Source organism: Mustela erminea, chromosome 2 (assembly GCF_009829155.1).
Source record: "Mustela erminea isolate mMusErm1 chromosome 2, mMusErm1.Pri, whole genome shotgun sequence".
Classification (NCBI taxonomy): domain Eukaryota; kingdom Metazoa; phylum Chordata; class Mammalia; order Carnivora; family Mustelidae; genus Mustela; species Mustela erminea.
The window spans coordinates 113,283,502-113,307,720 of NC_045615.1; the positions used below are offsets into that span (position 1 = coordinate 113,283,502).

General features: G+C 36.6%; 1 protein-coding gene across 4 annotated transcripts in view; it reads left to right on the plus strand.

Moving 5' to 3' along the window:
- The window catches only part of SLIT2 (slit guidance ligand 2), a 357,128-nt gene that overhangs the window by 273,347 nt on the left and 59,562 nt on the right, over nt 1–24,219 (plus strand). For all 4 annotated transcript variants that reach the window (XM_032333963.1, XM_032333966.1, XM_032333964.1 and 1 more), the window contains 10 exons: nt 3,439–3,589; nt 6,612–6,686; nt 8,454–8,597; nt 12,087–12,230; nt 13,804–13,970; nt 14,857–14,989; nt 18,189–18,257; nt 20,872–20,943; nt 21,433–21,504; nt 23,576–23,647. In XM_032333963.1, the coding sequence (XP_032189854.1) occupies nt 3,439–3,589; nt 6,612–6,686; nt 8,454–8,597; nt 12,087–12,230; nt 13,804–13,970; nt 14,857–14,989; nt 18,189–18,257; nt 20,872–20,943; nt 21,433–21,504; nt 23,576–23,647 (1,099 nt within the window). The remainder of the gene's footprint in view (nt 1–3,438; nt 3,590–6,611; nt 6,687–8,453; nt 8,598–12,086; nt 12,231–13,803; nt 13,971–14,856; nt 14,990–18,188; nt 18,258–20,871; nt 20,944–21,432; nt 21,505–23,575; nt 23,648–24,219) is intronic.

A 24,219-nucleotide genomic window follows, 5' to 3' on the forward strand; every position in this document is an offset into this window, starting at 1 on the left:
TGTGTTTGAAAGTACAGTGGATACTCTGTAGATAGATTGACTTCTGCATAGATCACTTGTAGCTGTTTCCTGAAAACCTGACCTTTGCATGCAGCTTCTGATGTTAGACATATGTATTATTAAACCCCCATCTTTTTTTTCCTCTCTCACTTTGGCACATTATCTAAAATTTCTCACAGTAGCTAAAATATCTGAACCTATAGCCTTCTACTTAAATCATTTTCTCTCCTTATGTTGTATATCTGATCTTTCAACCTGTTTTTAAAATATAGCTTATTGAGCTGGTTTTAAAGACAGAGACCTTTCTTGTTGTCAAAGAGCTAGTTCTATATGAAATCAGTTAAAAACACATAGAATTCTTTTGTCGACCATGAAATTTACTTTTTTAACATAATTCTTTGTACTAAAAAAGTGCCCTCTTTTCACTTTATTTTGCTTTACTGTTGTTTCACTTTTCACATAAAAAAGCAACTTCCTGCTTGTTGACTTGCAATTATACATTGTGAGTCAATGTTGTTACAGACCTGGAGTGACAGAGTAACTCCACCGAAACAATACTGACAGACATCCTGAAAGCCTCAGATGTTCCAGGGCACTAAATGTCTTGAATAATTTAAGCAGATGAATAAAATGTTTTTTAGAAAAGTAATTGAAATGTTTTACCACTACAATCTTAACACTGTCAAGGCTGATGATTCTGGAACTAGCTCTTTGAAATATGTTTATTTATTTTTTCCTTGCCTGCCAATTGTGTAAAATGCCTCTTGACTTGTTTGTTGTAAACCATTATATAAAAGTATATGTTAGTAATTGATTGGCTACATTTACCATCTCCTGGGGATATCCTAGACTATCATATATTTTAACAGCTACCAATAAGAAGATATTCTATACGGTGTTAGTTTGCAAAAACCTTACTGGTTTTTTAAAGAAGAGTTCTGGGTTCGGTCTTTATTTTAAGGAGATATGTGTTATTCGCCATTATTGAATTATAATTTGAATAATTTTATGTGTAAAACAGATTTTGTTTTACTTCTTATTTTGAGCTTGAATGATCAATAATATTTATATATTACACAGGATGCATAGGAAGTAACATGTTGAATAGAACAGTTGATTGGCCTTCATAGGGAATCTTTAAAATTCATTATCTTTACCTCACTATTAAGCAGAAAGTCATCTGATAGCCATTACTTAACCCAGAAAAAAGCCATATTCTAAACACCACAACACCTGTAGGATAAAACTTGAATATTAGTAAAATTTTCAAATTGTGGCAGTTAATAGAACTGTTACCAAATTATTCAATCTATTACACTTAAATATACTTTATTAGTAATTTATAAATTAATATTTCTGATTCATAAATTAAAAATCCAATGTCCAAATGTTTTCATAAATTCTGATACAGTTTTGCCTATTTATTGACAGCAGTCAAAATAGGTTTTTTTGGAAATACATTGTATATGTGATATCATGGCTTAATTGTCAATAATTTATGATCATTCAGTTTACATTAAAGCAATAGCAACAGAAGTCAGGACTTGGAAGAATTCTTTGGTCTTCTCTCCTTTTTTCCCCTAGATTATATTAAATTCTCTAGCTTATCTATTGAGTCTCCATAAGAGAAGATTCATTTGTCATTTCATTGAATGCAGACTATTTTAAATATAAGATACCTAATGTACTTGTCATTTAGCCCTCTGTTCCCAGTATTTTGTCATTTCACTTTTAAAATGAAAAGTACAGGAAAACAGTTCCTTAGTAAATGCCCTGGCATTAATTGCCGAATCTAATGAAACGATCATACTCAGCTTTGCAATTGTATGAGGTTCTGATTTCATTTCCACTAAGTGACACTATGTATAAGTTGGAAAGGTCATTAAAAAGCATGTAAGCCACCACATAAGGCTTAATCCAGATGTATTTGTTTTTGAAGATCTCCGTGATTTGTTTTTCACTTACGTTTGCATGTTTACTTGCCTACTACCATTCTATATGGCATTCTAGATATTATAGTAATAACTCAACAGAAAATCTATCTTGCAGAGAGCTCATCACTTTAAAGGAATCGACAAGAACTTAATTTGTGCTGTGCATCTCATATGCCATTGCTTTTCCTGTAAGAGCACTGTGCTTCAAAAAAGTACCACAAACGTTTGCAAAGCATGATGATGGCTATCATACCATGCCATTCCCCTGTAATTGCCATAGTAAGGAAAGAAGGAAGAGACCTTCGGTAGTTTTATATATGTTGAATAATCTTAATTGGGATTACTCTTTCTTTCCTCCTTGGTGATTTTTACTTTTGCAGGAATTCACCATTTTGGCTGTAAGTAAAAGTGTCTGATCTGAAACATAATGTCCTCCCTTTTCAATCCTGATGTACCTTCTTCTAGTCTCGGTCTTTTGCGCCTTTTTTTTTTTTTTTTTTCCAAGAAGAAACTACAGATCTTTTGAGCTTCTCTGTTGTCCTTGTAGCTCACCTTCAACTTCTTCCTGGATGTTGTTCCCGAAAGCTGTTGTTTCCATTCTGCAGTTCTGAGGAACAGTGGAAGCACCTTTCAGTGTAGCCCCTTCTTTGTGTTTCCAGGAAATCTTCGGTAGTAATACTCTTACTATGGTCATAAACATTCTGCGGGAAGAATGCATGTCATGTAAACAGTATTACGTTTCCAGAACGTCTGTAGCTTTTTCTCCTGCTTCCCTTCATCTTTCCTCTCGGTCTCACCCTTGGCCTAGTGGATGGTGTAGTGATTATGTCGCGAGATTTTCTGTTGTGCTTGATCTAACCATGTGGTTGCCAGGTATGAGTAAAACATGGTTCCGTCAAGCACCATGGAACGTCACGCAGCTTTCTACAGCATGACAAGCTGCTGAGGCTTAAATCAGGATTTACTTGTCTCCTTTTATAAAATCAAAATGAAAAAAGAGGGCTTTTTTAGGCATTTCCGAAGATTATGTGAGAGGGAGAGAATAATATAAGACCATAGAAAAATTAAAAACCTGAGTACATCTATTTGCCTTGAAAGCCCTAATTTAAAATGATATATAGGAATATGTTTCTTACTGGATACATTTTAAATTCCTGACTCAGAGAAAAAAATAAACTTTGTAACAATTAATAGCCATTGTATGATTAGCTGTCAACTAGGCTAGAATGGCTCATAACTGGATCAGCAGAAAGTACAGCTGTGAAAAGCTCATCTCTATTAATGTTTTCCTGTCCTGTGAATCTGGTTACTCTTTTTTCCAGCAAATTCCAAGCCCTTGTTTTAACCCTCTCCTGACATCCATTGACCAAAAATTCCCCAAGTTGTCTCCCTGCTGCATAATCTATAGTTATCTTACTATTTTTCTTCCTACAAATTAACAACTGTTCTAACCTTTAGACTCAGTATCTTTTTTTTTTTTTTTTTCCCCTTGAATCCTCAATAGGCACAGAAGATTATCGATCAAAATTAAGTGGGGACTGCTTTGCAGATTTGGCTTGCCCTGAAAAGTGCCGCTGTGAAGGAACCACAGTAGATTGCTCCAATCAAAAACTCATCAAAATCCCCGACCACATTCCCCAGTATACTGCAGAGCTGTGAGTTCATCTCCCAACAAAATCTGGGTTGGGAGGGAGGGAATGAAAACAGCATAGCATTGCAATTTTTTTCTTTCCCTTTTATTTTCAAGAATTACATTGATTTTAATTAACGCACATGGCCATAACTCTTCTTTGTACAAAGATATATTAGAGGCTATCTTACTTCATCTTTCTGGTCCAAGACATGACTACAGAAATTAATTTACCTCTCAAAAAGTCAGTTAGTTCTTAATAATGCTAATAATAAGAGCATTCCTTTGATATTTGTTTCTTGGGTGTTATTTATGCCTGCACCCATTTCTAAACATGTAATGGATTTCTAAGATATACAGTCTTTTGCAGCAACTACAAAAAAGTAGTTGGAGAGTCACCATTTTGAATCTCTCTTAATTATGAATTCAGTCAGAGAGACTTTATTGGCTTTATTTTCTCACTGACTCGAAGGTGGAAGGATTCTGTGATTATGGAGTATTAAAGTGCAGAGGATAGTTTTTCCCTGAACAATGGATAGCATAGGAAGAGCTGGAACAACAAGATCAGGTTTCTATTTATAACCCTACCTCAAGCCTAGGACATACTAGGTGCTAAAATATGTTTGTTGAATCATCTGTAGATTCTATGCCAAGTATGGTTTGCCTTTAGTGACTTTATTTATAAAAGTCATGCTAGTGTTCTAAAAATTCAAAAGAAATTTGGTGAAATCTCATTGTTTTGTGAACATCTTAGCAACGTTTATATATAGCACCATCTGGTATTTGCTATTAACTGCTTTGCAAAGTTGGTTGTCCTTTTATGCTTGTATAATCCTTTTGTCTTCAACTAGCTTGTAACTCCTTGATGTCAGGGATTGTGTTCTATAGTTTAGCTCCCACTGTGCCTAAACTCATGCCTGTCACTTAATGCATCTTAAACAATTTAAATAATTTAAAATAATGTAATACTAGGGCACGTGGGTGGCTCAGTGGGTTAGGCCTCTGCCTTCAGCTCAGGTAATGATCTCAGGGTCCTGGAATCGAGCCCCACATCGGGTTCTCTACTCAGCAGGGAGCCTGCTTCCCTCTTTCTCTCTGCCTGCTTCTCTGCCTTCTTGTGATCTTTCTCTGTCAAATAAACAAATAAAATCTTTTAAAAAATAATAATAAAATAAAAAAATAAAAAAAATAATGTAATGCTTTCAAAGAGATGACAGAAACTACCCTGTGGCTATAGTGATACTTATTATTATTATTTCTGTTAGTTTTTGAATCTATTTCAAAGCTTTAGGATTTTTTGAAATGTGTGGAGACCATTCAGACAGTAAAAGGCCTGAACTCTATTGCAATGGTCATGTAAGGAGTTGTATATATTTCTAATACTATCACAAATAATATTGCAATTTATATCTTCTAGCAGATAACAGCTTAAGTAGGCTTATCTGACATTTAAGAATTACAGCACTAGCATCTAATTTAGTAATTAGGAAAGTTTCTGTGCTTTTTAAGAAATTAAGAATTTTGTAAATTATACATTTAAAAATTAATACTGGGAAGAAAATATTTATGTATCAATATCTAATAGGGTACTTATATCCAGAATATATAAAGAGTTATTACAACTCAGCAATAAAGGTGTTCGTTACCTAGTCAAAAAGTGTGCAAATTATTTGCATGTACATTTCTCCAAAGAAGATATACAAATGACCAATAAGCAAATGCACTCATTATCATCAAGCTAAAAAATGGTTAGTATCATCAAGCATTAGGGAACCCTAAATCAAAACTACAGTGAGGTAACACATTCCCTAGAAGGGCCATAAAAACAAAACAATAATTGGACCCTTCATACATTGCTGGGGGAATATAACAATGACACACCTTTGGAAAACAGTTTGCTTATTCTTCAAATTGTTAAGTATAATTTTACCCTGTAACCCAGCAATTTTATACCAGTATAAATATCTAAAGGAATTGAAAACATATATCCACACAAAAACTTGTATGTACACCAGTGTTGGCAGCAGCATTGTTCATGATAATCAAACTCAAATACCTATCCCCTGATAGATAAATGAACCAAATTGTTATATCCATACTATGGAATATTCCTTGGCCATAAAAAGGAATGAGGTACTGATGTATGCTAAACATGGATAGGTCCTGTAAACATTAAGTAAAGTGAAAAAATCTAGGCACACAAAGACACATTTTTTATTACTTCACTTATATGAAATGTCCAGAATAGAAAAATCCATAGAGACAGAAAGTAAATTAGTGGTTGCCAAGGACTGAAGCAGGGAGGGAAACAAATTGACAATGATTTCTGATGGATATGAGATCTTTCTTTTGGGTGATGAATATGTCCTAAAATTGGGTAGCAAAGATAGTTGCACAATTTTGTGAATAAGCTAAAACCACTAGATTGCACTCTGTAAAAGGGTGAATTTTATGGCATATAAATTGCATATCATAAAAGCTGTTAGTAAAAAATGTATGGAGCAAGTGATTAGGAAAAAATGGTCCAAAATGCTTTCTGGGGTAAAAATAGTTTTGGGCAAGGTTTGAGAAACTTCGTTCTACAGATTTCTGAATGAGAGAGCTGGCCTTGAATTTTGGTTGCTGGTTTTCTTTACTGTGAGCTTCTTAATATTTTGCTCATTAAAATTTGAGTGAAATGGGGTGCCTGGGTGGCTCAGTGGGTTAAAGCCTCTGCCTTCAGCTCAGGTCATGATCCCAGGGTCCTGGGATGGAGCCTCAAATCGGGCTCTCTGCTCAGCAGGGAGCCTGCTTCCTCCTCACTCTCTCTGTCTGCCTCTCTGCCTACTTGTGATCTCTGTCTGTCAAATAAAATAAATAATATCTTAAAAATTTTTTTTTTAGTGAAATGGGGAAAAATCAATACTTCCACAGACTTTCTGTGACATGTATTCTAGGTTTTACTTTAGAATAATCATGAAATGACCTTATATTTCTGTAAAAGAAATTAAACTTAATCCTTCCTGGCTGTTGGTGATTGAAACTTTTGTTTTTCTTTTTTTTCTGAGGCGTCTCAATAATAATGAATTCACGGTGTTGGAAGCTACAGGAATCTTCAAGAAACTTCCACAGTTACGTAAAATGTAAGCCGTGCATTAGCCACTTTTTTAAATCTCTTTGGTGTTTGCTGTGTTTTTCAAAGCCCTGTGCAGTCTTATTCAGATTTCTTTGGAAATTGGAAACTATAAAAGATCTGGAGAAATTTCCCTATAGTGAATACCTGTGACGTGAATTTAGGGTTATTTCTGAGAGGAGCCTGAGTAACCACCTCTTTTATATGTATTCTAGGAGGCCAACCACATTTTTTTGTAGCAGAGCCCGGGTGTCTTACTTTAATTCAGACAGCTGGTTTGTTACGTGGCCACAGCAGGGATTCGGCAATCTAAGCTCATTAGAAATGGGCTTGGTAGTGTTTTGTAACTTCCTTTACTGTTCCCTAAACCACACTGTTATATCTCTTTCAGCACATTCATGTCAACTATTTGACTTTTTGCTTCATTAAACTTTCATTAGAAGATAGTCAAAATTAATGATTGGTAAACTGACTTGATAGCTCATCTGTATTACTACATATCCACAACTCATATTTTAAAATAAGTTTATAAACTCAGCAGTTCCAACAGCAGTCACGCAGTATTCCTGTTCCCTGAAGAGGAGGGAGGGTCAGAACAGAGGTCAGGAGTATCAGGCCAACGGAACAACCTTCATACAAGAGGAAATACCAAAAGAAGAAAAGGAGGGTTGCTCTGTAATATCTGTTCTTGTCTATGTGTAAATGACCCTCGGTCACATTGATTGCACACAGCAGAGCAAACTACATCCTGTGCACTTGACCCCCATATCATACTGCCTCCCAAAGAGTTTCTTGCTGTTTGATTGTTCTCTTTTTCACTGACATTGATTGCTCTTTCGTTTTATTCATACCTTTCAATTCAGCACATATTTATGGAGGAACTACTCTGAGCACATGTTTATGGAGGAATAAAAGGATAAATAAAAATGACCCTGGTTCTGGGGTCATTCCTTATCTTGGAGTGAACAGTGAGAAAGAGAAAGATAGAACCTATAGGAAGGTGTTACTGCACCTGGATATTTTTGCCCTCTGGGCAAGCAATGTTGTGTTTTGTATCATCCAAAATACGGGTTGTTTGGACACAGTGACTGGGAACAAACCCATATTCAGATACATTTCTGATGCAAGCTAAATCCTCACACATTTAACCCATCCATCTTCTCTCTACACAACAGCCTTCTTTTAGTCATTAATTAATTTAATAGTTTTTATCAGGGACACTTACTTTAAAAGTTCCTTATTAAACTTCATGTTGAACATTAAAGTTTCAACAACTCAATATCTGACCTCAAGAATTTTATACTCCTGGGGACCCTTGCAGACAATCTGACATTGACTGGGCTGGTATTTTTTACCGCTGACATTGTCCCTCAGAACTATCATCAGTTTGACTTGATGGAATAGGAAGGGGTGTCTTTTCAGAGCTGTAGGTGTGGTGAGCAGCCAACAGCTTGGAAATCATGAAAAACCTTGTTCACTAGAAGAAAATAATCAAGCATGTTGCCTCATTGCCCTCTTTGTTAGAAAGAAATAGCTTTGGGGTGCCTGGGTGGCTCAGTGGGTTAAAGCCTCTGCCTTTAGCTTAGGTCATGATCCTGGGGTCCTGGGATTGAGCCCCACATCAGGCTCTCTGCTCAGCAGGGAGCCTGCTTCCCCCTCTCTCTCTGCCTGCCTCTCTGCCTACTTGTGATCTCTGTCTGTCAAATAAATAAATAAAATCTTAAAAGAAAAAAGAAATAGCTTAAAGTCTTGTTTCAACAATTTTTTTCTTATTTAGAAACTTTAGCAACAATAAGATTACAGACATTGAAGAAGGAGCATTTGAAGGAGCATCTGGTGTCAATGAAATACTCCTCACAAGTAATCGTTTGGAAAATGTTCAGCATAAGATGTTCAAGGGATTAGAAAGCCTGAAAACTTTGTAAGTATTCTAATCTGCATAGTGACTCTTTTACCATAGCGTTGTAGTTCACTGGTCGTTATAATTCCAGGCTGGGGAATTGTGCAGACTTCCTTTGACCCTCCCATCTCTTTCTCTGTCTCTCACAAACACGCAAGCACAAAACACATGCACACACACACACATTTTGTGCATCCAGACAGTGCCTTACTCAAACACCCTTGACTTCAGTATGTTGCTTGCCAAAGATCAAGACTGTCTCCTGGCTGCTGATTCCTCAACAAACAGATTGCCCTTTTTCCAATGTTTGTAGGGGTATGTTCCCTGTCCCCATTCTGCTTCAAAATGTTCATCCTCTTGCCCGTTCCTCAACCTCCATCTAATGTTTGCTTTTGGCCCCCAGGCTCAAACTTCAGAATCCAATCCAAACCCTGTGGCAGAATAACCAAGTTTTTCTGGAAACCACTTTCTTTCGCTTCCATAAGGTCTTAGTGAAAAAGAGAGACTGATTCATGATAGATCTTGTACTATCTATTTCAAAGAAACATGCTAAGAGGTATGTCTACTTGCTCAGGAGTAGGGAGGTTAGGAAAAATAAATTATATATGTTTCTTAAAAAATTTCTTGGCCAAAGAGGACAGGGATTGCATTGAATAACAAAAACAACACTTTATGTTACTTGAATTTTCTACAATACTTATGTTTAGTTTTTATGATCTCTAAGGTATGCATTATGTTTGACAAAAGTGGCAACCTGAAAATTGGAAGAGACACAACCCAAAACTTGGAAGCTTTGGAAGACGCGAAGGAAACTACTTGTAACCAAGAAGCCACTGATAATGATTGCAGTGGAGAAAGGTCCAATCTCCCTCGTGTCTCCTAACCATCAGAGCCACAGCCAGGGGATCTGATAGCCGAGAAGTCCCCTGCCTGCGCTCTGTCAGATGCAGAAGGAGAAGACCATTTCCCTTGCCCATGTGGATGCCTTCATAGCATCCTAAATTCAAATCGTACTGAAAAATCTCTGCTCGTGAACGTAGATGTGTGCTCCTTGAGCTTCACGGGGAGAATATGGCACGTCACTTCCGGTAGAACCAGTCTGTAGCCCTCCCACAGACTAACTTGAGTGCTTTCAAAATGTTGTGCAAATATTCCTTTAGCCTTTTTTATGGAGGAGATACTGAGGAAAGGGGAGGGGAGAGCAGAGAAAATATACCCCAGGTGGCTCCATCTACTCCTACCCCTGGTCCCCTCCCTGAGGGTGCCTCAGGCAACAACAAAACATGAATCCTGCAAGCAGAAGCCTGTTTGTTGCATACTAGTCGAAGGACTACTTGTTAGGGGAACCTTCTCTTTGGAAGGGGCAGCATGAGGGATGGGGAGTGGAGGGTAAGGAGGTGAGGAAGGAGTCCATATCCCACCTACATTAGTCTGCCTTGGGCTGCCATAACACGATGCCACAGACTGATGACTTCAACAACAGAAATTTGTTTTCTCACAGCTCTTGAGGCTACCAGTCCAAGATCAAAGGGCTGAGAGGGTTGGTTTCTGGCAAGATTTCTTCTTGGCTTGTAGATGGCAACTTCTCACTCTGTTCTTAATGGCCTTTCCTCTGTGTGCAGAGAGAGAGAGAGAGAGAGCTCTTGGTGTCCCTTCCTCTTCTTATAAAGACTGTCCTAACACATTAGGGTCCCACGTTTAACCTTAATCACCTCCCCAAGGCCCTCTCTCCAAATATAGTCACATTGTGGGTTGGGGTTTCAACATATGAATTTAAGGGCATATAGTCGAGTTCATAACACCAACTCAAGCAGCTTATTAAAGTGTTTTTGTGGGGGGTTTTTTTGTTTTGTTTTTTTGTTTTTGTTTTTGTTTTTTCCTGACTGGTTCCACTCACAGGACTCTCCCTGAGACAAGTCCTCTAAATTCATGTCCTCCTTCATTACAGTTTTAGCGATGTTTTTGTGCCTCTTGTATTTGGCACCTAAGACAGATGCCACTGGCTGTCTCCTTCAGCCACTCTGCTACACAAGAATAATAGAGCATTTTAGAACAAGCTCAGAGTTTTCAGAGGATGAAAGTAGGTTTATCTGGACATATGTATTTCTCCAAGTGGTATCTTTCAGTTTGGAACTGTGAAGATTTTGACACAGCACCCCACTATCCCTAGACTTCTTAACTCCGTAGGACTAGTAATGCTCTTAGTATTATGTGCACAGATTTCAGTGAGTCTGAATATTTGAGACTGCAGACAAAATGTCATACCTATGTGTGCTTATGGATTTTTCTAGCAACAGAAAGTAAAGCTTTTTTCAGCTTCTCCCAGGTGTCCATGACTTCACCAAGATTAAAACCAAGTGTTCTTTGTTACTTACAGCAAATGATAGTGCTGATAGAAATGACCTTCTGTTGTGCATTTCCCTCTGAACATAAAGTGATGCCTTGATAGGGACAGCATCATTTTTTCTTCCTATCTGTGACATAGCAGAATGCAAAAATTGATATTTCTATTTATTTCTGTAGAGCCATCTAGAATTTTAAAGTAACACTCTGCTGTTAATTTATTTTTGCCTCTCTATTTTATATACTGCAATCTTCTAGTAGGGTAGGGTGGTCCACACATGTCTAGAAAAATTCAGGGAAATAACTTTTCAGCCTTATTTCTGGATAAGACTCATGGCAGCTCTTCATTTTTACATGGGGTTTTTAACCCACTGAGCCCATTGCATGGGGGTTTTAAGGAATTTTTCTAAGCCCCACAAATAAACAGTTCAACGAAGAATTGCAAAGGGACCCAAAACTTTAGCAGTGATGAGGAAATGACAACTATGTTAATCCTATTAATGGCACTGACTTAAAAAAAAAAAAAAGAATCAGAATTCTTTCAAGAGAAGCTTACATAAACTTCATTGTGAACAACTGGAATCTGTTAACGATTACTTCTTTTTAAGTTCCAAACTTTAAAATAATAAAATAATTTTCATAAGTACAATAATTTGTGCAAGATTTCTGGGTGCTCTGTCTAGTTTGGGCTCCCCAGCCCATGCTGACAATAACTTGGCATGGATATCCTTGAGGTGCCCTCAGTTCTCCATCTGCCGTGACTATTCATTCTTGTCTGCTCCCGATGTAATGCCACAGTGAACACACAAATCACGGGGCTTCAAGGGCTCAGAGAGCTGTAGGTGAATTGGGACATTATGTAATCAGGCAAACATAATTAGCATCAGAGGAAAAAACATTCTACCCTTCTCAGATGGGGCCGGGAGTCCAGGCGAGGCTCACCGGGCTTTTCTGTAACTGAGTGTGGTCATTGTAAGCTAAGCGTTTATTTTATTCTCACACAGCTGTTGGTGTATATGGGCAGCTAGCTATTCCTAAGGACAAGAGATCATTCAGAAAACAGTAAATGAATGTTGCACATTTGCAAAGAGGGGTTATTTGGGTCCTCAGATAGGCAAAACTGATTGTTTGGTGCTTTCTCTCCAACCATGGTCTCTTTTCCCTCAGGATGTTGAGAAGTAATCGCATAAGCTGTGTTGGCAATGACAGTTTCATAGGACTGAGTTCTGTGCGTTTGCTTTCTTTGTATGATAATCAAATTACTACCATCGCGCCAGGGGCATTTGACACTCTCCATTCTTTATCTACTCTGTAAGTATGAAGGCTGATGTTCGTTTATGTACGACTGACCCCGTGTATTTATATTTCTTACTTTTATTGATAGCATTTTAATGCATGATTAGGCATTTCACAAAAATGTGATCAAGTGTTTACAGATCAACCAAATGTGTTCATATTAAACTTACTTTAATTCTTTCTAAAAATGCTACCTATACTCTTATATTAAAATATAACAAAAATTTAAATATTTTTTCCATCGACTCTTTTTTTGGAATAAGGTGATATGACTTCATTTATAAATTTTCACTTTATTATAACTTGACTGCACTGTACATCACAGAAATGTTGTATATTTTCCCCAGTGTTCTCACATTGGAGTATTTTCAGCATAAGTATCATAAAAACAGAGCTGATAGGGTTATGGCCAACAAACTGTGCTCAAAAGGCTCATTCACAGTGACAGGACCTACATTAGGATGACCAGACCAACAACAAAAACTGTGCACTAGAGGGCATTTACTATGCTATTAGGAAAATATTGAAGAAAAAGGTTGAGCCTGTCCAAGAGGACATTTTATGTAGAAAGTTAGAAAATAAAGAATATTTGTAGGTCTGTAGACACTCAGAAGGTGTTGTGGGTTTTTTTTTTAACCCCCCTGAACAATGTGTTTCAGTTCTTTTATCTGTCAGTATCTAAAAAAGCAAGGTTTGAAATGATAAATCTTACAATGTATTTGATTTCCTAGTAACAATGGCATCTAAATATACTAATCTAAATCAGAAGGTAGTTAGAAAGGAAAAGAAATCTCCAATGTAGCTCAAGTCACTGCAGAAATAATTTGAGGGAAGCATGCATCCATCAGTAAAGTACTTAATCCTCTTTCCACATAAAGTGTGACACTTTACATCGAGTGACTAATTTGTGCATATTAAAGATGGCATGTTTATAAATAATAAGGTTGTCAATAGGTTTGTGCTGAAGTGGTGAGATGCCAAAAGTATTGAGATTTGTAGAAGTAAATTCATTTTTATAACTGGCATTTAATCAGCTCAGCTGTCAGTTTAGATGGGAAGCCTATTCTCTGGAGCAAATAAGAGATGGAAATCCTGAAATGACAAATTAATGAAATATCTGTTGTCAGGTTAAACTCAATAATATAAGGTAATCAGCCTTCATCTTTTTATTAAATTACTGCATTATCAGTGGAGGGAAGTTTGACAGCAAGTCAGATCGCTGACGAGTTTAAATTATTTCCAAATGAGATCTCTATCAGGATCCACTGCATAAACCCCCAAATTGCTGCCTTTGCTTTCTTTTCCTCATGAATTTTTTTGACGAATTCTCACATAAAAATATTGATATTTTTTTTAAGTTCCAAACATACATAGTTGAGCCCCCCCCCCCAAAATGTATCCCATGGGTTGGGTGTGAGTGAGTATGAATGGGGGAAAGGCATGGAGGTGGCAGGGAATACAAAGATTAAGAAGAAATCATTCCAGCAGTAATAGTGTTGGGGTTGGGGGGGAAGGTAGCCTGGGGTTTTGAGAGGTAAGAAAGTAAAACTCCAAACTCAACCCTGTCTTGCTTGCATGGGACTCTTAGAAACCTGTTGGCAAATCCTTTTAACTGCAACTGCTACCTGGCTTGGCTGGGTGAATGGCTCAGGAAGAAAAGAATCGTAACCGGAAATCCTCGCTGTCAGAAGCCGTACTTCCTCAAAGAGATCCCCATCCAGGATGTCGCCATCCAAGACTTCACGTGTGACGATGGTAAGAAAGTCTTGCTAAATCTTCGGGCACCAGGGGTTCACGTGACCAGTCCCCTGCTGTGGGACCAGCTAGAACAGTGTGTCCTACTTCAGGCGACAGAGAGTTTCGTGTATTTTTTTGCCTTTGTTTTGTTTTGTTTTAGAAACAGGACACATACTTCTTCAGTCTTGCTTTCCCATCCGCGTCCGCTTGATTTGTGTTTCTGAATGTTTTATTTAAATTTTCCAGTTTCCAGATTGTGGTGGCTGCTGTTTATATGGCTTCATTTTAACTTTATTATTCTAAGCATCTCTTTCAGGAACTGCCATTTTCAAAGGAGAAAAGCAATTGACCTAAAAAATATAGGAATTCTAGGAAACCTAACAAAAATAACAGCTTTCGCTTTTTAATGCTCTGCATAGATCACCATATTTGATTTCTCGTAATAGCCTCGTAAGGTAGCTGCCAGGGAATGGAGACCCCCTTTAAGCCTTATGTTTTAAAATGAGTGGCCTGAACATTTTCTGCTAAACATTTTAAATTAATCTACCCCTTTAGGCCTCTACATGTCTGTGTCCTTATAATTTCTCCATAATTCAGTGTAGATTTACATATTCTCACTACAAGTGTAATTTGTATAAATAACTGAACAAAGAAAATTACTGTTATGATTGGAGGGATGATATAAATTGTGAGTTATTTTCTGGAATTCAGCCCTAGGCAATCTGAAATTGGTGCTCTATCAAATGGATAGCATCCATTTATAAACACCCCATGTACTGTATGTACCAAAGTGATCTCGTGGCTCAAGACTCTTGTGTTGGTTAAGCTAAAAAAGCATAACATCCCTCCTTGCATTCTCAAAGCCATGCCTCTGGGTTTTCCTCTATTTCTTTTGGCAAATTAGGCAATGATGACAGCAGCTGTTCCCCACTCTCCCGCTGCCCCACGGAATGCTCGTGCTTGGATACAGTCGTCCGATGTAGTAACAAGGCCTTGAAGGTCTTGCCCAAAGGAATTCCCAGAGACGTCACTGAACTGTAAGTAGAGCTTGCCTTTCTGTTTCCTTAACAATTAATATTTAATTAATTAATATTAAATATAATTTAACAATTAATATTAATAGTGGAAACCCAATAAAAATCTCCAGAGTCCCATTTCCAAATTCTATAAGCCAATAAATAGCATCATGTAAAACCCTAAATAGATCATATAAAAGCCTTTAGATACATCTGGGAAATGCTGGTTGTGTCTGTTTCTCTCTTACTCACTGTAGGATTTCTCAGCATCTGTATTATGCTAAGGTACACTCTGAAGCTCCAAGAGAGGGTAGTAAAATATAAGATAGCTCCCATGCTTGTTTGTCCCTATAGCCCTTTTCTCATGGACCATCTTGCAAGACTCATGTTCCATCAGATACACCTTGGAAAAAGATGTATATTTAGTCCATCCACAGTATCTAGGATATTCCATATGGTTAATTATTCTTTACCGCTGTGTCCCCTGGGAGAATAACTTCCCACATGGGATACATAAATATCTAGGATGTAGAAGAAACTGGCCTGATCTTTATCCTTAAAAAAGAGGCACTGCCCTTTGGACTTGAATTAGAATCCCTCCGACCATGAAGGGTGTGGAGCCAATTGTCCCTAATATGTTCTTATCTGATATATGACCACAGATTACATGGTCAGTATGTACTCCTCTAGATACCAAGCACCATGCACACTTTCTTAGCTGCCTCATGTTATATATGTGGACTGGAATAAATCCAAGAACAAGCTGCTTGCATAATATGATACATGCATGCTCCCTTCCATTACATAATCTGCATACTAATGTACCAGGAACAAATGCTTGGTATGAGTGCAGTTGAGTCATTTTGCCTCTGTTTATTTTTTTCTGTGTGGAACTATGTATCAGAAATGATTTAAGTTCCAATGTAATTTGTGCAGATGTGTCCCTATAATTCATGCCCATGTGTGCAAGCATTCTAAATAAGCAGCTCTGATAAACTTTTGGCAACATGGAGCGTAGGTAATGAGTTGCAAGAAGACGTCACTTCCGTTGTCAGAGAGCTTATATGCCTAACATGTGCAGTTCTGGGAATCCTAATTTAGTCCTGCATTGAACATTGAGGGGAAAAGAAGGTGTGATCGTGTGATCTTAGCACTCGTACACAGAAGGTCCCTCTTGGATTGGACTGCTCTGAAGTGTTCAGCTTCTGCTGCCAGTCACAGCTGTTAACTGACAAAGCACTGCTTTGTGTGTGTGTAATTAAATACTTAATTCTTATTTTAATAAGTATTTATTTTGAAAGATTACTCTCCACCCTGCTAGATGCCTTCAGAGTATTCCATAGGCAAAGCATTGATTCTGGGAACACCCCATCCAAGAACATAGCACTCAGCGTAACCAGATCATCTTTCATGCAGAACCCCTTCTTTCTAACTGGCCCATACCTTAGTGCTTCTCCCCGATGCCTATCCAATAATTTTAAACCTTCTTTAATTTCCTTATTAAACTATATCTGAGAACCTGCTTGATTCATATCCTGTTTATGCCATCCATATGTCTCTTCTGTCAGACAGTTGAATCTTCAATCTATTTCTTTACAAAGTATTTACAAAGTAATACTTTTCTAAAGAAACATGTTACAGAGATGAGGAAAAGATTAACTCATCTCTTGTGAATTCTAGTTTTACCTCCCCCAGAGCTTATTCTTAGAATCATACCAAGTCAGCAAGATCCTTCTCTACAATCACGTATATGTGTGTACTAGAAAAATTTCATTGCGTATTATATTAAATTATTAAAGAATTTGGCAAAAATGAGGACATATTAGTGGACAATTTTGAACAAGTGGTATCTATTATTTTTAATCAGTTCCATATAATTTCCCTCTTAGATTGTTTTACGTAAACATCCATAGTGCACATTCTGAATCCTTTTAGCTTTCTGTTACATTTTCCAGAATAAAGGAAGAATACTGAAGTCTATGGGATTATGCTTCCCTCTAGTGGTACCAAGAAATACGTAGGGGGAGGTAAGAAAGGAGTCAAAGAAGAAATACAAAGGCAGAAAATCTGAGCAGGCATAAATTAGAAGTCATAACATATATCCGCTTCTTAGTCCCATATTTACTACATATTTTGATGAATTGTACCTTTTATATAACTTTTTTTATTTTGAACTATTTGAGATAGATTTTACCTGAGGCAATTTCTCAGCTACTTCTATATCCAGCAAAAATACTAATCACCTCAACCTTAGATCTCAAGATGGGCCATGACACTGGGGAGCAGGCGCCCTCTGCCCACTGGACCAGAATTGTTTGTGGGCACATCTGTAGCCAGATAGCCCACATTGTTGAAAGACATCTTACCCTTCATTATCTATATTCTGGGAAAATACAGCCTTGTTTGAGATGGAGTTTATTTTTCTTTTTGTGACATTATGGACAGAAACTAAACTATTCATTTATTTTTATGTCTTGCCAATTAGCCCAGTGTCTATCTATTCTCAGATTATCGTGCTGACTTTAATCACAAAAGAAAACTTCACATATATGTGGTTATGTGATTAGTACTTTTACATGTATATGTTGTATTTGTGCCCTTGATAAAGGTTGTGATTTTCTATAAAATCATGCAAAATTATTATCACAAACCAGAAACACAATGGTTAAGAACTATGTTTAGGTCATTTTTAACTGAAATCTAATTCTCATTCCTAAACATCTCTTTTAAGGCATCGATTGGTCCTTACTAAGTGTATGAATACACATTAATGTGGCGAAGAGTGGTCTTGCCCTCAGTAGTAAGATTCTGTCAGTAGTAAATGCATTTCATGGTATTGTCCCCCCGTAAATTCAAGCAGACTGAAGACTGACTGAAAATATGGTCGGTTGAATGAAACTTCTTGACTCACAACTGGTTGGATACATGACTCGCCTCATTACATAAACCACAAAGAACTGGACTCCCCAATCTCTCTTTGGTTTTATAATTTACACTAAGAGATTCCACTCTCAGATAATTCTCCTGGATTGGACCACTGAGCTTTTTCTCCTTTACTTCTTTTAAATACCAATCCCAGGCAGAGAAAGCCTGATGATGTCTTAGAGCCAGAATTCAGAGTGCTTCCCTTGCCTCAGTTAAGGGTGACATTGTGTCAACTGTTTTGTGCCACACCATTGTTCCTTTTAAAAAAGATAACATTTTTTTTCCTCGTTTTTAGGTATCTGGATGGGAACCAATTTACATTAGTGCCTAAGGAGCTCTATAACTACAAACATTTAACACTTATGTAAGTAACGTATTGCATTTATTTCATCTTTGACTTACTCTGGTTCACCAAAGTCGGGGTAGCAAGGGGCAGAAGATTGAGTGCACCTTTCAGATAATATAAATCATTTACAGTTAGATGCTTCCCTCCTTCCTTATTGTGGTTCTGGATCACTAGCTTCACCTTCAGTGAATATCAGTCAGGCAGTGGCACATCTTAGAGAAAGGACCTCCTCAATTCAATGTACAAATATGGTAAAGTCTAAGTATCAGAGAACTACAGAAATGTGGTGAATCCAGATACTTCTACTTATAATGAACATGGGCTATTTGATGACAAGCCAGGAAAAGAAAGACAGAAAAAAATACCTTTATTTTTCTTGACTTTAAGAAAAAGGTTGTGGATGGTAATAAATTTACTGAAAATGTACTTTATTAGGTCTGATTTTCCTATATGATATTCTCTAAGATATGGACTTCCAGTATTCAAATTTAATCTTATAAAATTCATTTTTAGTTACACAGTATTTAAGTAAACTTGACAAAGATGCTGACATTCTGAACATAAATTTCAGACATTGACTTTTTTTTGCTTTGCTTTGATGCCCTTTTAAAATAACATCTCTCTTTTTCATCTTTGTAAATGATTTTTTACGTGGTAATACAAGATTATCTTTAAATATGCCAACATTTTGATCTAGTTATATACACAATATTTATACAGATACAATCTTACTGTATATAATGTCACACTTAGAGTAGCCTTGCTAATAATTGGTAAAGCTTCTCAAAAGCCACACAAACAAAAATAAGCAACAGGAGTAAATGTAAAGGGAAATACTTTATTTTTAGTTTAAGTCTTATCTGATTTTAGAGTAAATATGGCTGGCTGAGGAGACCAATTTCTAGAGTTCATAGAATAAGGAGGCTGATCCCTAATTAGTGAGTTCTAGAAATGTAAGTCACAGAAAATGTTACATTTCTCAATGTAAACTTGGCCCTAGGAAGGTTGTGGTTAGTTAAAACACTGTTAATCATTTTCAGTTTCTCTTAAACATATAAGAAAATCACTTTGTACAAAGTATGTAGGACTGTTTAAATGAAAAATGATTAAATTAAGAAAGAATATCCCCTAAGATGTCTTGTTCTGCCTCTCATTACATACTTACTAGCAGCAGGAACTGATTACATACATTTTGTTCTGTTAAATAAACCATTAAATTGCTGCAATTTCCAGAGGGTCACTTCAGCAGAATTGGGTCATTTGTGGGACAGTATGCGATTATTTAAGACCAGTTTGGAAATGAAAAATGAGCATTTGTAGATCCAGAAATGGCTTTACCAATGACTCTTTATGCTACTCTAGACAAGTAACTGCTGCTAATATAGATACACTTATTTATTTTTTAAATCCAGAGATAGTACTTCAGCAGCTGAGAAGATGGATCATGAGGCTCCTATGTTGTATAGGTTCATTTTACTGATATTTTGGTCATTTTCATAAAGGAATATATAATCTTTGGCGTTTCTGCATCTTACGTTTATTTATTTATTTATGCATTTATACATTTTGCTTTAGAAAAAAAGTAGTGAATATACATATATACAGTGATCATCAACTATGACCTATAATTTTTCACTTATTCATAAATCTTCCTTTTATTTATGTATTTAGCATTTAGCAGCAGAGAAAAATCAGTGAATATATACATATCACTCTATGACTGTGTATTTATATACTCATTTTTGCGTTGTTGCCAGATAAATATATATCATATATCATATATATATATACTAATAGCATATATATTAGTATATATTACAATATTCCATTTTATTACAGTTACATTATGTATTATGTATTACATTATATATAGTTACAGGTATATTATATATAATATAAAGAAGATCAAGTTCACTGAATATAAATTACAGCTAATAGTACCAGTTACACTTAGCTATAAACAGCCACATAGCATTGGTTAAAAAACCCACATCTCTCTTACTTATTTATTAATTAAACAGATATTTATTGAGGACCCGCCTACTGTGTGTCAGTGACTTTGCCAAGGGCAACATTTTTCATTATGTCTTTGCAAATGTAATCAAATGGATGCCCTTAGTTACCACGTTTGGCTATGTGTACCAGGGAGCATGTGTATCTGGGAAGCTAAAGGATATGCAACCAATGGAAGGTTCGAGAACAAAGGTTCATTTCTCACATATAAAACGTGTCGGTCGTGACTGCCTCCCATGTCTTTGTCCTGGGACCAGGACACCAACGCTGACTGTGGACCGTCACAAGTCCTGCAGAGGAGCGAGCAGAGGGAGATGAAGGAAGAGGGAACTCACTCTAACCTTCTGTTAAGTGAAGCCTGCAATGGTGCCCACACTTCCTTCACTGGCCAGAGCAAAACACCATCACTTCTAAGTTCAACAGGCGGGGGCATGAATAATGACGACTCCTCTAATCTATCTTAGGGCATCATCCAGGGTTTGGTTATTCTCAGGTAAAAGCTGTGTGCTATATAACAGTGCCACTATGGCTGAGTGAGAAGAGCCTTCTCTAAGAATCACTAATATTTCACTTTCTCTGGTAACAGAACACTCCATTTGTTTCTTTTTTTCTCTCGTAGAGACTTAAGTAACAACCGAATAAGCACCCTTTCTAATCAGAGCTTCAGCAACATGACCCAGCTCCTTACCTTGTGAGTATGAAAATGTGGTCCTGAGTATTTATTAATTCACTGGACAAAATGCATTTTCTAGGCACTTGGACTTTCTCCGTTAACAAAGCAAATAGAACCTGCCCTCAAAAATATAAATACTATTGGGAGATATGGACAAAAAAAAAAAAACAGAAACAAACCTTAAACAAACAACTATAGGTTCCAGAAAAGAAACAAAGAATAATTTATGTTTGTGGTGGGCTTGGGAGAGATCTTTAAGAAGTCCATCAGCTGAGGGAGGGAATAGCTGAGGCACTGGCATCCGCAGGGCAGGAAGCATTCTAGACTACATTTAGAAAGAAATATGTTGTATTACTGAAAACACAAACAGTAACAAAATACTGTACATCAATATTCCCAGTTTATAAAATGCTAAAGCAACCGTTTTCTTAACTGCTTTATTTTTAAAATGACATTTGGCCATTTGGGGATATCTGAGTAAAACAAATCTGCTGTGTATGCTTTCAGAATTCTCAGTTACAACCGTTTGAGGTGTATTCCTCCTCGAACCTTCGATGGATTGAAGTCTCTCCGATTACTGTAAGCATCTTATGGTCAACAAAGTATCTCTTATCTCAGGCATCTGAGTTTTGGTTTGGCTTTTTTACTGATTTAGGTAATTTCAGACATTTTATGATTTACTACAAATTTGTAGTAAATTTGTACAAATTGCATCTTTTTCTGATAAAGGCTCAACAGCCTTTATCTGGGCAACACTAGGTTTTTGTAGTGGTTATTTATTTGGTAATAGATAATAGTAAGATATATGTCTTATAGAGATTCAGTTAATTTTGAACAAAATACAGGAAATTTAATTTCTTTAAAAGTTACGTAATCAATGAATATGCTTTTACTGTTAAAATATATTTTAAATATATGCAGTGAAACATGATCCCCAATCACAGTCCCCTACCCCAGAATTAATAAACAGTTTTATGTTGTCTTCTGGTCTTTTTTTATATGCATTTGTTTTTAGATGCTGATATATGTATGCCCACAGCTATATACCTTCTAATAAGCATAAATAGGATTTGTGCTTGTTCTCTCATCAGCTAATTTTTATTTAACAATATGCTTTACAGTATTTCCATTCCATCATATAAGAATAGTCCTTAGCTGTTCAACTCGTACTAGACTATTCTATAGGGTGAAGGAACCATAGCTTATATAATCATCCCTACCTTTAACTATCATGTGATGGGTTTTGTTTTTTGGTATTTGGGTTTTTTTTTTTTTAGTTGTTTGGTTTTATTGTTGTGTATTTTAGAGAGGGGGAAAGGCAGAGGCAGAGATTGACTCTTACGCAGGTTCTGCGCCCATCGCCGAGCCTGAACAGGCTGGCTCTCACAACCACCTGAGTTGCAATCAAGAGTGAGACACTTGACTGAGCCACCCGTGCATCCCAAAGGTCATGTGGTTTGAGTCCACAGATTTTCCCTATTCCATACAGTGCTGGAATGAACATCCTACACATTCTTCTTACTGCCCAGTGTGTTGTGAGGATACCAAAAGTAACTGTCAAGTTGTCCCCCCAAAACAAGAATTTGTCAGCTTACAAACTTATTTTCCATGAACTTTGTTTTAATAGAGCATGATTACAAATCACTCTGGCAAATGTTGAATGGTATTAATTCTTTCATTTTTGTTGTATGACAGAGTACCTATTTTAGTGGAGTACCTGTTTCAAACCACTCTGGCAAATATGGAATATTAACAGTTCTGTGACAGATTGAACATTATTTTCCATTCCTGTTTTAATTTGAAATTCTAATAACTGGAGCATTTGTGTTTATTTTATTTTTTTATTGATCACTTGTGTTTTTTATTCCATGGCCTCATCATATCATTTCCAGTTTTCTAATGAGTATCTTGTCTTTTCCTTATACATATCTTTATGCGTCTACAACTTGACTCTTTCAGGTCTTTTTACAAAGGAGTTAATCCTTGTATCTCATATGTCTTATAAATATTTTCCAATCTGTTCCTTATATGTTATCTTTCATTTTATGGATATATTTGGTGTTGTCAAAAATGTACCACTCTTTTCCTTTATGGGTTCTGAGTTTTATATGGTACTTTGAAAGCCTTTCCCAGGGTGCCTGGGTGACTCAGTTTGTTAAGCATCTGCCTTAAGCTCAGGTCATGATCCCAAGGTCTTGGGATCAAGTTGCACATGGGGCGGGAGGGGGCTCTGCTCAGTGGAAAGTCTGCTTCTCCCTCTGCCCCTACCCTCTACTTCTGATCTCCCTCTCTCTCCCTCAAATAAACAAATAAAATCTTAAAAAAAAAAAAAAGAAAAGAAAAGAAAGCCTTTCCTATCCTATATTTACAAAATGGACCTCTTCTCTATTTTCTTTTCATATGTTTTTGTTTTGTTTTTACATTTAACTTTTCAATCTAGAATTGACTTTATGCTAATGATGTGAAGTAGGAACAAATCTTTGGTTTTCCCAAATAGTACCCAGTTACACCAAGACTGTGTATTAAATAGATATTTTCTGTACTGATTTAAAATGCTTATTGTAAACTAAAGTCTTACACATGTGAGAATTTCCTGGACTCTCTAACATATAAGAAATTTAATACTGCCTTTTTTTTTTTTTGCTTTTAGTTCATTGCATGGAAATGACATTTCTGTTGTGCCTGAAGGTGCTTTCAATGATCTTTCTGCATTATCACACCTGTGAGTACCTAGTTCATGAATGTGGTTTAAGATCAAACTCACACACTCCTCTGCCACCTCTCCTATTGTCACAACATGAGATGTGGTTGACTCCATTTTGATAGAAAATGTGAAGATTTTCAATCCTGATACAGGACCTTCTGCAAGATAGCCTTCGTTTATCCTTTTGGCCCTTACTCTCCGTTAGCTATAATGGAGTTGAATTCTCTTTGCTTAGCTAAAAGTGACTTCTTACAAACACGGCTCTCCAACTTCCTAGCTATGCCTTTTCTCTTAATGTTCTCAGATTCTAGAATACCAGCTCCCTTTCAATGCTGTCTGTCTGTCCAAACCTTGTATTTTCCAGGTGACATTCTTATGCCCTTTATGAAGCTTATCTTGAGTTTCTCAAACTGGATTTATTTATTTAGCAAATATTATTCATCACTGGCTATGGCACCATGGAAAAATAAATTAGAGATGGCTTAAGAACTTTATAGTATGATAGTGGGGAAACGGCCATATAGTCATACTGGGTGAAATATTTTTTTCTTTACTTTGTGCTCTGTGTTATAGTAGCCTGTTTATATCTC